Source organism: Artemia franciscana, chromosome 13 (genome assembly GCF_032884065.1).
Source record: "Artemia franciscana chromosome 13, ASM3288406v1, whole genome shotgun sequence".
Lineage (NCBI taxonomy): Eukaryota > Metazoa > Arthropoda > Branchiopoda > Anostraca > Artemiidae > Artemia > Artemia franciscana.
The window spans coordinates 43,268,247-43,283,503 of record NC_088875.1 but is presented as its reverse complement, the minus strand read 5'-3'; the positions used below and the strand labels follow the sequence as shown (position 1 = coordinate 43,283,503).

The 15,257-nt window shown below is 33.7% G+C and overlaps 1 protein-coding gene across 1 annotated transcript in view; it reads right to left on the bottom strand.

The window, feature by feature from the left end:
- LOC136034972 (apolipophorins-like) overlaps positions 1-15,257 on the bottom strand; it is a 69,543-nt gene that overhangs the window by 22,361 nt on the left and 31,925 nt on the right. Inside the window, exons 8-10 of the mRNA XM_065716531.1 lie at positions 12,957-13,122; positions 4,100-4,285; positions 651-797 (exon numbers count right to left, since the gene is read on the bottom strand). Of these exons, the coding sequence (XP_065572603.1) occupies positions 651-797; positions 4,100-4,285; positions 12,957-13,122 (499 nt within the window). The remainder of the gene's footprint in view (positions 1-650; positions 798-4,099; positions 4,286-12,956; positions 13,123-15,257) is intronic.

The window sequence follows — 15,257 nt, the reverse complement described above, 5'->3', positions numbered from 1 at the left end:
CAGCCAAAACTTAATAAAAATAATTTGATTTACTATATAAGATTAAAATCTAAATAACTTTTAAATCTAAACGAAAAATCGAAAGAAAAATGAAAATCTGGAACGCAAATCATAGACTAACTTTAGATAATAATTAAGTGCCACCCATTTGAGTCATGAAGGGTTATTTAAACGCAAACAAATTCATACAATCGACTTGGTCAATATATATAAAGGTTTTACCTGCTTTTCTTGTAAATTAAAAAACTAAATTGTGGTCCAATAATTGTGTAGTATATAGTGTATTAAACTTGAATAAGTATTCCTCAAGTTGTATTTTCTAAATTTTGATTACCTCTAGACAAATAAAAGAGTAAAAAAAGATTAAAAACCAGTAAACTATAAATAAAAATCGAAGGCTGTACTCTGTAAATACTGAGACGAACTTCAGATAACAAAACATATAACGAAATATGATTCAAATTTGTATTATTCATGCACAAGTTTTGCAACTACTTTGATAGGTATTTTTTCACTACATATAAACAAATTTGATCCTTTTTTTTTCCAAAGTTATAATTACAAATATTGAATTAAAAGAGGATAGACTATTGATGACTTTAATAAAGTTTTTGATGAAGTTAGAATTCAGCATTTTCTAATCAACTTACTTCACAAGCCCGCGACCTCACAGCCTGAAAAGCAGCCAGCCTTGTTTGAACAGGAAGAGAAGGATCTTGAATACAATCACGGATGGTGTTTTGTACATCCTTGTGTGCTCCACCAATATTTCCAAGAGCTTTCAATGTTGCCAGGATCTATAAGACAAAATAATTCAAAGAGAAAATAGAGAAAAGTAATCAGCTTAAACAATTGAGAATAAAAATATTTTCTATTATAACTGTTCATGCTTGCTTGGTTGATTAAACTATGAGCTGGCTTTCTTTAGTCAAAATTGGTCGAACTTGCTAGAAAGTTGCCAAAGTAATACACGGCAGCTTAGCGGGTAGAATCGATAAAATTATCAAAAAAATAGATTTTCGATTTTCTTTATCTGACTGATTCAATATTAGGACCCAGTGAAGCATTATAAAGTATATAAAAAAATCATGAGAAAATCAGTTTTGCCTCATTTCTGTTTCATCTGAAGCATCCCTGCGCTGACGAAATAAAAAAAAATAAAATAAATTATTATCAAATAAATACGATAAAAATACGTTGAAATACAAGGAATTAAGAAATTTCATTGCAATAGACACTAGCCAGAGAAATATGTCAAAAGAATAAAGACTAGATTCCACAAACCTGGCCTTTTTCAATCTTTCTGGTACTAGTGCCACCAGCCTACCAGCACAAACACTTATAAAAAAAAATGAACCCAAACGTGAATTTAATTAGAGTATCAAGGAGAGCAGAAAAAAAAACCATTTACCCCCTGGACCCATCTCAACTCTATTTACGGCTGAAAATAGTGATTTTTGAAGAGTTTTGTTGTTGCTGTTCAAAGGTTATGATATTTTTAGGCACATTCTCGTCTTTGTTACCACGTTGAACCATGATATTTGATTAAATTTGACAAGGCTCTTCGTCCATAAAAATTCAAGGCGTTTTCAATTTTTTTTATTTTCTGAAGACAACTACACCTTCAAATGAAAAATAAATATCCTTAAGCAGTTTTGCGTCGTATCTTTTTCGCTGTTCAATTGCTCTGTTCACTCGCATCTCTTTTTATTAAGTTTGGCAACCGCTAATAGCAAAAACTTATTTAAACATATTTTGTCTCCTTCCGTCTGCAGTTTAAGCATTGTGTTTTTTTTTGATGGTTTATAAAATCTTTATGTTTGGTGTGGCTTCTTTTTGAACTGCGATTTCAAAACAAACGTGATTATGCTGACATTAATAATCCTGACAAGGGAATAAAACCCCATTTACCCTATGGACCCATCTCAACTCTATTTACACTTGAAAATAATGGTTTTTGGAACTTTTGTTTTTGTTGTTCAAAAGTTATGTAATTTTTACGCACATTCTCGTCTTTGTTACCACATTAAACCGTGATATTTGATTAAATTTGACAAGGCTCTTCATCCGTAAAAATTCAAGGCGTTTCAGAATTTTTTGGATTTTTGAAGACCACTACACCTTCATATGGAAAATAAACGTCCTTAAGCTGTTTTGTGTCATATCTTTTTCGCTATTTTTTTCCTCTGTTCACCCACGTTTCTTTTTATTACGTTTGGCAGCCGCTAATAGCAAAAACTTCATAACTTCACATAAAAGTCATCAAAAATTGAATTTCTGATATATTTATGTCAGCGTAAATTTCTACTTAACTAATCAAAAGAATCAGATCTCATTTTCACTATCCTTTGTACTTCAATTTGTTTTTGGTTATTTACAACAGTTACAAGCATCTTGCAAAAGAATAGTATTTTCTAAAAGAAAGCAGGAGAGTCGACCAACCTATATAGCCAAAAAAGATTTTTCCAAACAGGCAAATAAGTGGTGACCAGACTGTTTACCGTCACTTGTAACGATGAAAACGCGATTAATACTATTTTTCTGTCCTGTATTTTGGATATTGTATGAATATAAATAATGTCTATTAAACAATATAAATCATTTGATAAATAATGTCCTGTATTTTGGATAAGTGACACACCGTGACAAGTACACGTACCATTAGTAAAACGTAAGCATTTCAACGTAGAACCTATCACACATAGCATAAATCTGTGACGTTTTGCAAAAAGGTCTTAAGTCCACTTTTCCTAATTTTATAGGAGAGCACATTGAACAAGAACGCACATTGAAAAAATCTCTCAAAAGATTAAAATTTAATAAAACTTAAAACTTTAAAAACTCATTCCTAGTTAACTTTTTGGTCGGAATTCGATGGAAATATCCAAAAAGCTGAATTGTTTGTTACTTAGAAGCTAAGCAACTTATGCCCTTTTGGGACAATTTGAAACTCGGTCAGAATTAAAGAGAAGCCCGTTTTGAATAGACCAATCGACAGATCTATTCGAGTTCTTTCGAACCATGTGCTTAACTCATTTTCTGAAAAGTGAACTTAAGCCCTTTTTACAAAACGCAACGGAAATAAGACTATGTTATGAAATCTTGTGGAGCAAAGCTCGTAACATTGGAGTGTTGAGTAGACTCAAGCTCTATATGAGATTTGCTATTAGTAAAGTTTGGGCAACGTTATGGAAAAGTTAACATAGCAGTAACAATATGAAATTTCTTTTAATAAACTTAAATTTAAACTTTTAAACTATAATTAATAAATTTTTCCCAGGCAGCCATTCATGCCGTCTTTTCATCATATAAGATAATCCATCAAGCAATTTCCAGGTTATAAATCAAGATCATTTTCATTCTTAGCAATTACAATTAAACAATAGTGAATACCAAATAAAACAATAATGAACTGTCACTTGATTCATAATGTTTGCAAAGCCAGAAGTAAAACTCTTTTAAAAGCTTAGCCATTACCCCTTACTCCTCAACACACGATTTCCTACTTCATAAAAGGTTGAAAAATGGATGTTGCTGACTTCTCCCGAACCAGCGAACGAGCAAAAAAAAACAAATAAAGCCACTAAATCAGTCCTTCCTCACTTGCTGTATCATTTTTTTTTAGCTCTTTTTTCCTTTTTCCCTAGGGCGAAAGAAAAACTTGTTCGCTCTTTGATTCCCTCCCTAGAATTTGAAATTATACCCTTTTGGAGTTTCATTGAAAAAAAAAATTACCCCCCCCCCATGGATTTTGACAAATACATTCCCCCACCCAACTCCTCACCTATATTTTAGTGAATTGACACCATTGACTGTTGACTATTGCACTGATAAGCTTGATTTAGGAACCCCCTCCTTTTTTAAGGGTTTTCAATAACTCCTGTTCACCGTCACTAATCACAATAAAAACAAATATTGACAAAACCCTTAAAAAGGAGAGGGTTCTTAAATCAAGCTTATCGGTGCAAAAATTTAAAAATGAAGTTCACTGTCATTCACAACAAGTTTTAAAACACCTCATAGCACAATAGCGAAGTGTCCCTCGATCTATAATTATGGTCAAAATCAGAGCTTAGATGTTATCCAATTTTTTAATTACCTTTTTCTCCTCTATGACATCTTTAGCTCGGCACTTATTTCCAAGGTGCTTACTCATCTTCACCGTGAAGACTTGGATTTCTGGGTCTGTAGCACACTCGCTACCAAGGGACTCGCAGACTTTTCTAGCATACCCGGAAACACCAATCAACGCCTGTGTTAAAGGTTGAGGCTTGTCAATTATTACCTGAAAAAGACAAATTTAAATTCGATTCTACTTTTGCAAAAGTTTTCTTTAAGGTATTATTTAAGCCTCTATTTTGATAAACAAATCAGAAACCCCTCAATGAAAAGTTTATCTGTGAAAGGACGTATATCAAATGAATAATTTTTCTTATCTTTTTTTGATAATTTTTAAATGATTCTCAGATTGATATTTAATTGATTTTTAATCAGCTGTTTCAATTAGTGTTCTTATTATTCATTTTTATCTCCTATTACTTCAGAAACTTTTGATGATAAAAGGCTCATTCTTATATGCTTTTCTTTATTCTTTCAGTCTTCCATCCGAGGCCAAGTAAAAAACAGGTCATCCTGAATGGGATCTATAGAGGTCGTAAGGGAAATTGAAAATTCTTGATAGGCAACGGAAGACTAGAATAAATTTGGGTGGAGGAGTAGCGTGCAGAATCTGTACTGGTATCAGGTGGCTTGGTGCTGCACTGAGTTGTTGGTAGTATTAACTCTTATCTGAGCTCTAAGCGGTGTTTCTCCAGTATATAAAAAAGTTTGGGCAGCTGTCGAAAGAGAGGAACCAAAATGCAGCATCTTTTTATCGTTTAAATTGCAGCCCTTTTAATCCCAACTGACGTCTTAACAAGCATATCTTAGAGGCTATGTTGAAAGCAAAAAAGGTAATTTCTTATCGAAAAAGCAAATTCCTGTATATTTGCATTTGCTTTGGCAGGCTTTCAAAAGAGGGACACCAAAGTGCACTACTTATTTTTTTTAAGGGTATATTCCCATTTATCCCACTACTTTAAAGGTATACTAAGTGAACTATAGTGTTGATCCACATGCTTTAACAAAGAGACTCCAACTTTCGAAACTCTAAACCAACTCTAACTTTCGAAGTAGAGACTCCAAAGTTTAGCAACTATTTATCTTTCAAAGTCTGGGGTATATCTCAGAGACTATGTTGAAAAAATGGATCTTCTGAGAAAATGGATGCCTTACGCTTGCAATACAATTAGGAAACTTACAACAGCACTTTATTCTAACTGTAGTTCCCAAAAGTCTCTCAAATAGCCTTACACCGTTGCTATCGGCCCCATACCCACAACACTTTAGTCAAAATCTGAACTATTTTTAGTACTTGTATGATATACCCCCTGTATCTCAAGTTGTTCATGCATTAACGCATTGTAAAATGATTTCTTTCGCTAGTTTCTTTCAACTTAGCGTAAGAAAAAACAAAGAGAATTGACAGAATAAATGGAAAATATATAATTTGGGATATATATTTGCACATTAGGGGGTGGGGGCAAAGTATTTGGACAATGTGAAGTCAGAAAAAAATTCTTACTTCATAATATTAGAATAGTTGTCACTAACACATTATGCATGCAGATCCGCTGTACTTTACTCCCACTCCCTAATGTACAAATATATGGCCGAAATTTTTTTCTTAAGTATTATATCTTTATAATGCTTAGGTAAATTTTATTAGGATTAAACTAACTTCACTTCTTGAGATGCAGGGGGTATATCATACAGGTACCCTGTTTTTTTTAATGAAAAATTCAAATATGGGTTATGTTTACGGTCAGAAATTCTAGGAACACCATCAGTATCTTTCCGGATGAGATGCTATATTCATTTAAAATTCATTTCAATCGTCCACCAAATCCAGGGTATATTTCCCTTATTTTTTCACATTTATTTATTTATTAGTTTCTTTAAAAGTCGAGGAGTACGTAAAACACTAAAATGAAATTACAGAAGCACAAATGAAACAAAGTAATATTACAGAACAGGCTTAAAAACGTAAATAAGATACGCAAAAGAAAAAAAAATTCAATATAAACATTACTTAAATTCCAGATAAAAGGAAAAAGTTTAGGTAAGAGAGTATTTTCAGACTTACGATGGAAAGTATCTATCTTTGTCATCGAGAATTCTAACAGCTCTTTAATTCTCTATCTTGAAACTAATTCAGTATTAAACAAACTGTAAAACCAAGTAAAAACTAACACCATTTAAAATAGCAAACGCGAATTGAAGAAAAGTTAGATTTTAGAATCCCCTTTTATGAAAAGAGAATCATACAAGAAGCCGTGTTTAAAACAAGAAACAGTTTATCAAAAAAAGGCTATAACAAAAAAAAACTTCTATCCCACTGTCTAGGGTGAAAGATAGTTCAGGACGGTAAAGTCCAGTTTTTCGAATGATTTATTATTTACGAATGGCTAAAAATCGGGCTTTTTGACAATCAAGCTGGGGCAAAATCAAATTTTGAGTTTACCTGGGGTTCTCGAATAGGATAGTAGTAGGTTAGGAGAAAAAACTTAAAAAAGTAAAGGCTTTATTGGAGGATGTAAGGACTGAAGGCCAATATTTGAGAGGAGGAAGGGCCTACGCAGCAGTTTTGGCCTCGCGTGGTTTAGCACTACGGCATCCTGTTAGTAAAAGCAGAAGGAGCTCACGATAACAATATGCAATTATTTCAAACTTGGTCCTGTCCTTACAAAAAAAAAAAAAAAAAAACTTGTGCAGAGATTGGTCCTGTCCTTTAGAACTTGTGCAGAGGTAGAAAATGCAGAAAGATTTCAAAAACAGTTTCAAAAACAAAATTATTTGAGAGTTCGCTTGGTAAACACCTTATTTTGGATATAACCTATTAATACAGTGAGCTCAAGCTGGTCTGATTTCCCTATAGACATTTATTGAAACATCATTCATAATCGGATTATTTTCATTTGTTGGCTAATTGATAGTTTTGGTATTTGAGTGCAAATTCCCTTGGGACTTAGTGATTTATTAAGCAAAGAGATTTTCGTACAAGGACTTAAGAACTTGAATATATTTCAATGACATATTATATGCAATAGCCATGTCGGAGAAATTAGTTTGGAATGCGATTTGAACTTTTTAAATCGTGCTCGAAAAGCTGGAAATAAGAGTGACGAGATAAGTCGTAAAGCATGCGAGTTTTTTACAAAGAACGATATAATCAAGGCTAAGGAGATACTGTGGTCTTCTGCTCACTACACCAATAAAGTGTCAATTAAAAAAAGTGCCGAAGACAATATTAACGAAATGTTAAAGGTACTTGAACTTTGTGAGCAACGTAACGTTGAGCTGCCAGTCTTTGTGATAGTTGAACCTGACGAAGTCCCTATCTGTCCTGGTGAGATAGCTGCGGTAATCACCAGAAAAGTTACAGAAGTTTGTAATAAACTAGACAATTTCATGAATAAGGACCCTCCCGCCCCCTCGATTTTTCCTACAGTTACTGAAACAGAGCCCTCATATGCAGTGGTACTCAAGAATTTGCCCTCTGACCTCACGAAGTCCGATTTGAGGAAAGACTTTTTGCAAAAAATGTGTGGCAGAGAGTGCTCTAAAATTGTCGAAGTTCAGCCCAGAAAAGATAATTGGCGAGTTGTTACAGCTAGCAAGGCTGATGCAGAAACTCTTGTCGGGGTCTTTCAGAACGGTGATAAATCTCTTTCTGCAACAATCAGGAGCCCCTCTCACCTCGGTATTGCCCGATTTGTCCCCAGCAATATAAATGACGATGAACTTCGCGCACTGATTCCTAAATGTGTCAGTTCAAGACAGATTGGCAACACCCACTCGTTTCGATTGAAATTTGAAACCAAAATTGATCTTACGAATGCCATAAAAAATCCCCCAGTCATAGATTATGAGAGGATCAAAGTGGCTGAGTATCTCTCCCTCCCGGTAAGATGTTTCAAGTGTCAAGCTTACGGACATATATCCAGTAGCTGCAAAAATGAAGCTATTTGCGCAGTCTGCAGTGACCATGGTCGTTCAAGCTCCAAAACATCTCCTTGTCAAAGGCCCAAGAAGTGTGCATTGTGCAAATCACAGGATCATCCCTGTTACAGCTTCAAATGTCCAGTCGCCCAAGGACTTTTAAGTAAAGTTAAGTCAGCATAATGGCTCGAGCCTTAAGTCTCTTATCATGGAATATCAATGGCAAAGTGGTTGACAAAGGCCTAGTCCTCTCTGAACTTTTAAGTACAAATGAAATAATTTTTCTGCAAGAACATTTTTTATCTCATGAAAGGAAAAATTTACTCAGCATTTCACAGAATTCTTATCTCTTATTTCACCCAGCGAAAATGAGTAAGAGCCGTGGCCGACCTTCAGGCGGATTAGCTATTATTTCACAATTTCCCGTCAATCTCCTTGAGTCGAATGACCATTTCATTGCTGCCGAATTTTCGGACCTAATCTGTATAAACGTTTACCTGCCAACTAATTACTGCTCTTCGCAATCAGAGAATAAATTCATAAATGCTTGCAAAAAGCTAGCGAGTTTTGTGAAGGGAGTTTCGAAGCATCCAAATGCTCGAGTTTTGATTGCAGGAGACTTTAATTGTGACTTAACAGACAGTTCATCGCCAAGAACCCAACTCCTTCTGAATTCCCTCCCCCCTTCCTACTCAGTTGCTGACAAAACAGAAACTTTCACGTTTATTGGTGTCCTGTCAGCGACTTCTAACCTTGATCATTTTATTGCATCTTTCCCCTGTGAAACTGTCGAGGTAATTTGTGATGACTTTTATTCGGATCACCTTCCAATAAAGTTGAAAATAAATGCTTCATTTCATGCCCCTAAACAGCCAGATAAAAAGTGGTTTTATATAAAAGACTGGAAAGAAGTTAACCGCGAGATGTTTCGTTTTGAATGTGACAGAATATTAAATAAAATAAAGGTGCCCTTTCATTTGTTGTGCACGCGCTCTGGCCTTAGTGAAAAAGAAATAGCCATCGGACTTACCACCTATCTAGCTGAAATTAACCATGCATTAAAGTGTGCTGAAGCTTCAGCTGTCCCGTGCAAGCGTATTAGGAAAGGCTCTCAAGTTCAGGGTTGGTCAAAAAGCCCTTCCCTTATTTCTGCGTGCGAGTCTTCTAAAATTTGGCTGAATATTTGGAGGGATTGCGGCAGGCCTAAGTCTGGGACTATAAATGGTCTGCGGCTACGTTCTAAACGTTTTTTTGCTAAAGTGTTAAGAAAACATAAGGTTGATCTTATTGAGAAAAATGCTCATAAAATTGCAGAGAACCCTTCGAAGCTCTGGAAAAAATTTGAACGCCCTTGTGAACACATTAGTGCAAATAATATTCCTGAGCCTGAGTGGATAAATTATTATAAGCATGAGTTTTCTTCTCCTGATCCTGCTCTTGAGTCAAAATTTGAAAAAGAATTAAGTGCTTGTCTGAAGAAACACGAACCCTCGACATTTATTATTAAGCCAAGTGATGTATCGTTTTATTGTCAAAAACTAAAGAAAAGAAATTCTGCGGGAGTTGATCGAATTACTGCCAGACATTTTGATTATGCAAGTGCTCTTCTTTTTAATCATTTATCTCTACTTTTTCAAATGTCTATTGAAAACGGAGTTGTTCCTTATCAATTTACAGTTGGTCAAATAACCCCTATCCCGAAAAAAGGCAAAAAGGATTTTACTTCGTGTGATTGGTTCCGACCTATAACAGTTTCTTGTACTATTTTTAAATTGTTTGAGTCAGTTATTTTGGATGAAATTGTTTCTAAATGTTATGTCCCACCCCACCAGTTTGGTTACCAAAAAGGTATTAGCCGGGAGCATGCCCTTTTTGCTTTAATGAATGTTCTTGCTGATGCAGAAAGAAGTAGATCCCATATTATCCTTTGTGCTTTAGATGTTGCTCGTGCTTTCGACTCTTGTATTTTTTCCCAAGTTTTATTTGAAGCGTATAAAAGAGGAGTAAATTTTTGTAGTGAAGTGCCTTCTGTATATGTACCATCACCTTAAGGCGAAGTTAAAGGGGGGATCTTCCCTTTTTAATATTTTGAAAGGAGTCCGTCAAGGTGGCCTTACCTCACCTTCTTTATTTAATAACTCTGTTTTAAATGCCCAAAATTCTGTTAATTTTAGTTGTATTCACCGTGGATTTAACTTGTCTTTAATAACTTTTGCAGATGACGTTTTGAATCTAAGCCGTACTTTTAGTGGATGTGAAAACGCGTTTAATCAGCTTTATAATGAATATAAAAATATTGGGCTTTCTTTCAATGTTGATAAAACTGCTGTTGTAGCTTTCAATTTTAAAGAGACAAATGGCCCTATTTTTTTATCTTTAGCTAATGTTTATGTCCCCCTTTCTCAAAAATTAGTTTACCTTGGAATGCCTATTGGAAAAAATATGAAAGAAACTGTGAATTTATCCCTTGAACTTTTGAAGAAAAAACTGAGAATTGCTTATGCTTCAATTGCATCTAATATTAAACATATTGATAAATTAAATCTTGCGAAAATTTATAATAGCCTAGTTGTACCTCATCTCCTTTCTCTTTATCCGGTTTGGCAGTTTTTTAGTGAACCTCAGAAACTATCTGTTCGTAGAGTATATTTTCGTTATGCTAAATTCCTTCTCAGTTACCCTCCTTGGACTAGAAATAGTTACTTAGTGAACAAATTCCGCCTAGTTTCTCCTACATCTATTATTGATAAAAGGCTTCATGATTTTCGTTCTTCTATGTCGATAGTGTCTCACCCATGGTCAGCATTACTTATTTAATTGTTTGATTGTGTTGATTTGTATTTATTTCTACCTTTTTTTTTCTCTTATTACTCCATCTTAAGGGCGTTCCGCCCTCTTTTTGTAGATGGGTTATAAATAAATTGAATTGAATTGAATTGAAAATTATGAGTTTTTCATAATACATTTTTTCCAAATAATTGTTTTATATCGGATTTTTTACAAAAGAAAATTAATTGAGTGTAAGATTTCTTAGTGCAAAGTCTTACGCCAAATTCAAAAATTCAATAAAATTTATTCAAGTATTTAGTTTTTTTGTACAAAACTTTCAAAAAAATGTGGGTAGATTTTCGCTGTTTCGTGCAGAGGGAGACTTCAGAACTACTACAAAACTACGGTTATGTGTCACACCGATTTATAATATCGATGGTAGTCATTATTATAATTGGAAAGAGAACTGAAACACACAAAAAATAATACGTTTGTCTTTCAGCTAGCATATTAATCATCTTAGCATATGGCACTTTGCATGATCCAGAAACTCGGAAGTGATCCAAAAATGATTACAAAATGTGAGCGATGGAAAAACCCTGACGGCAGGCTATTCTTGAATTTAACTTCAGGAGTTCCATTAATAGCATATTTGCTTTCGATAAAATCTATGGTGTTTACAGTAATTAGTAAATTTTCCATTCTGGACAAAATTGTCTGTTTTTGCTTTTTAAACGCATATTAAAGCATATTTTTATAAAGCATATTTAAGATAGCGTATTTTTATAAAATAAAAGTTTTCTTGGTTCTAGTGTAGTGGTTTAGTCCTTCAGAAGGAAACACTATAAAAATTTGAAAACTAAAAAGATCCAAATACCTTCTAATTTGATTTGAGCAGGTCAATTTACTGCCCCCTCCCCTAATCCTCAAATGTAAAGCCCAAACTATATACTCTCCAGGAACTTCAAGCATAGCAGAAAACAAGGAATCCAATAGCACTATTTTGTTTGTATATCATATTTCAGATAAAATATGAATATATATAATTTTGGGTTACCATTAGGTAGGGAATAAATTAAGTGAAGTGCTTTTAGGAATTATATGCATTAGTATGTGTTGTAGAATTTTTCATTGTAGTTTTGAGAATTCTATTGAATTTCCTTCTGGGATAGCCAACTACTAAACTAAAACGTTTTTAAACGCTTAAACGTTTTGAAGGGTTAAAAATAACAAATCTTACTTATTATATGAAAAATATTATAGTTAACACATTTCAACAACAGCTCCACTATACACCCCACCCCCCACCCTCTCATGTTCAAATATATAGCCCGAATTATATTTCCAATGTGATGTCTGGTTCTCGATTTCGTCACAGACGATTCAATTTACTCTTAAATCGGTTTAAACAAGTGTGATCCCCTTGTTAGAAATAAGCCGTATTTAAAATACAAGGAAAAGGTATCATCTTTGAGGATCCTTAAAGGGTTTCAAATTGAATTTTCAAATATAGCAATTATCATATTCAGAAGAGCTTTTTTTTCGTAAACAGAAACCATGAATCTTACTAGTTAGTATGGATGAATTCTTTATTTCCAAACGACTCCTCACAAGCTTAAATAGCCGGCTGGGTGTCCTCATCAAATAAATAAGAAAATTAAAAATACGACAGTCAATAGCGACTTAAAAAACTCATGCTTTACTCTTATCAGTCGACCATTCAGGCAACATATAGTTTAATAATCTATTAATAATATGTAGAATGATCTACAACAGTTTGAATGATCTGTGGCTAAACAATGGTGATTCTGACATCTCCCATACCTGGAGAAAAATCATGATGAGACCCCTCCCCCTTCTCCTGTCTCCCATAAAGTTTTTAGGCCAGATTTCAAAAAATCATTAATTAAATTAATTAATTATTTTCAATTTATTAATTAATAATTTATTAATTAATTTCATTTATTAACTGCGCCCTCTATTTTATCAATATAACTTTGAAAATTACAAGATAATCATAAGCGTTATTGTTTGTTTGAAATTACACCCTTTTCTGCACCCGAGGTGCCCCTTCTGTCCTTCCCCCAAAATCACCTCTGGGCTAAATTATTTTAAGATCAGTTTATTCACATGTAGGAAGGACTTACGTATAAGCTTTTGAGAGCTTCCTTTGCAGGATATTTGGTGAAATGAAGATGCTCAAACCAGGTCCGTTGCCGAGCTTCACTAATTTTCCCTTCATTTATTAGTAGAGCCATAAGAGTAACAGCTCCTGGAGTTCCAGCATTAGGCAGAGAATCCAAAAAAATTGATCTGGAATATGGATCAGAAATAAGTACTTTATATTTCCGCTTTATTCTGACTGAGACAAAGCGACATAGTAGATATGCTCGACCATGAACACCGAAGCAAGGATTTTGCCTAAAAAATAAATTTACAGCCAGAGATAGCCCAGTTCTGATTTATGTTACAGCCTACATAAAAAATGAGTGACTTTGAAACAGAAGTTGAAATAAATGTGTAGAGGGCTTGGGCCTCCCTCTCCTTTACAATAAAGGTAATTTGCAGTTTACTAGAAATTTGTAAAAATTAATGCAAACAGTTGATAACAATAAATGTCTTGTTCACCAGTTGCCTTTTAAGAAATTCGTTCTTTATTCCATATTATAAATAAAAGAGACATTCGAGGAATTGTGTATCGAATCTACAAAAATACAAGTTAATTATTATTAGGCGTTATTAAGCTCTATTTTATTTTAGCTAAGGTAAACCAAGGTTACACATCTCGTTCGGCAAAGCAAGATGGTAGAGCAGGCGCCCGATTGTGCACTACCCGACTCACACCCTACTAACACCTATCAATACAAAAGCCCAGATTTACGAGCGACCAGTGTTTTCTATGATTTAATGTTACACCTGTATTAGAATAACAAAAATAGAGTAATATATATAATATCTAGAATAAATTGAATAATATATAAACAGGCAAGAAATTGGTTTAAAAACTTTGTAATAGCTCTAATTTGTTCCCAGCTATTGCCTTTGAATACTATATAAGTGTATCTTTTTCTCGATTTATCTTACAGATATGAATGTCACCAGCTTCAATGTTTTCTAATCTAAAAAGATTTTGCGCCAGATCTTTATTCTGATTGGTCAATCATACATTATAAAATTGAAAGTTGAACAATATTGAACTGTAAAAGTTACGAACAGATACATAAAAAAAGTTTCGACCTGAAAATAATTGGCAGCCAAAGGTGTCCCATATTCTGTTGGACATGATACTAGCCTAAATAGAAGAAAAATAGGATGCAGTGAAAATCAAAATCGGTTGCTCTAATTAAACTTTATAGTAGCCTACTGAATTTAACTTAATTTGAATTGACTTTAAATACTTAATTTTAGTACTAAAATTCAGAATGTCTTCCGTTTCGTTGCATTACGTACAAACACGCCAAAACTTTGTTTTAGCACATTCTTTATCAATTAGGTATTTAATGGCTAAATTCTATCTTTAGCCAAATTACATTTTTTTTCATCCAAACAACCCCACTAGAAGGCAAAAAACATGTCGATTCATTCGTAAAATGTCTATATAGAGAGATCAATTCTGCTTTATATTCAGTAGTTTTTTTGGCAAATAAAACTTTTTTGTGATTAATGCATGGTAATTATTAAAAAATAAATTTTGTCTGAGTCTGCCTACAATTAAAAGAAAAACTTAATGAAACAGAAGATTATCATACAAACTTAAAAACAAGAGACGAACTCCTTGCTTATCACTCGTCCATTTTAATAGTTTACTTAACAGTTAAAAAATGACCTTTCTTTCTTCCAGGAACATCTAGTTATAGTTCGTGGTAACGAACTGTAGTAAGGAGCAACCCGACTCAATAGTAAACAAAACTCTAAAAAACGGAATTTTGAAACTAAAAGATACATCAAAAGAATTGGATTTTTATGCTGATTTTAAATATATAAGTTTCATCAAATTTAGTCTTTGTCATCAAAAGTTACGAGTCTGAGAAAATTTGCCTTATTTTGGAAAATAGGGGACCCCCCCCTAAACACCAATAGTGGAACACCCCCTAAAAATAATAGAATCTTAACGATTCTATAAAACTCTTAAACGAGTTTTTTACTGTTTAATAAAGTAAATTGAGAGAAAGAGTCAAACTTTAGCGTAAAGAGCGGGGCGTTAAGAAGGGAACAGCCCCTTTCATACATGGAGCAATTTCTGTTCGTTTTAAGTTTTAATGTCGCTCCTTACTTTCAGTTAAAAAAACTGGGTTTTTTTATATTTAATATCACTATAAAGTTAGAGGTAGATTGTTGACCTTCAAGGCAGCCTCCTATATTGTGAAATAATCTGGTGCACTTGATTATTTCAATGTACGCCGAGAGATAATTGATAGCAGTTGAATAGCAACTGACCATGGACGGTG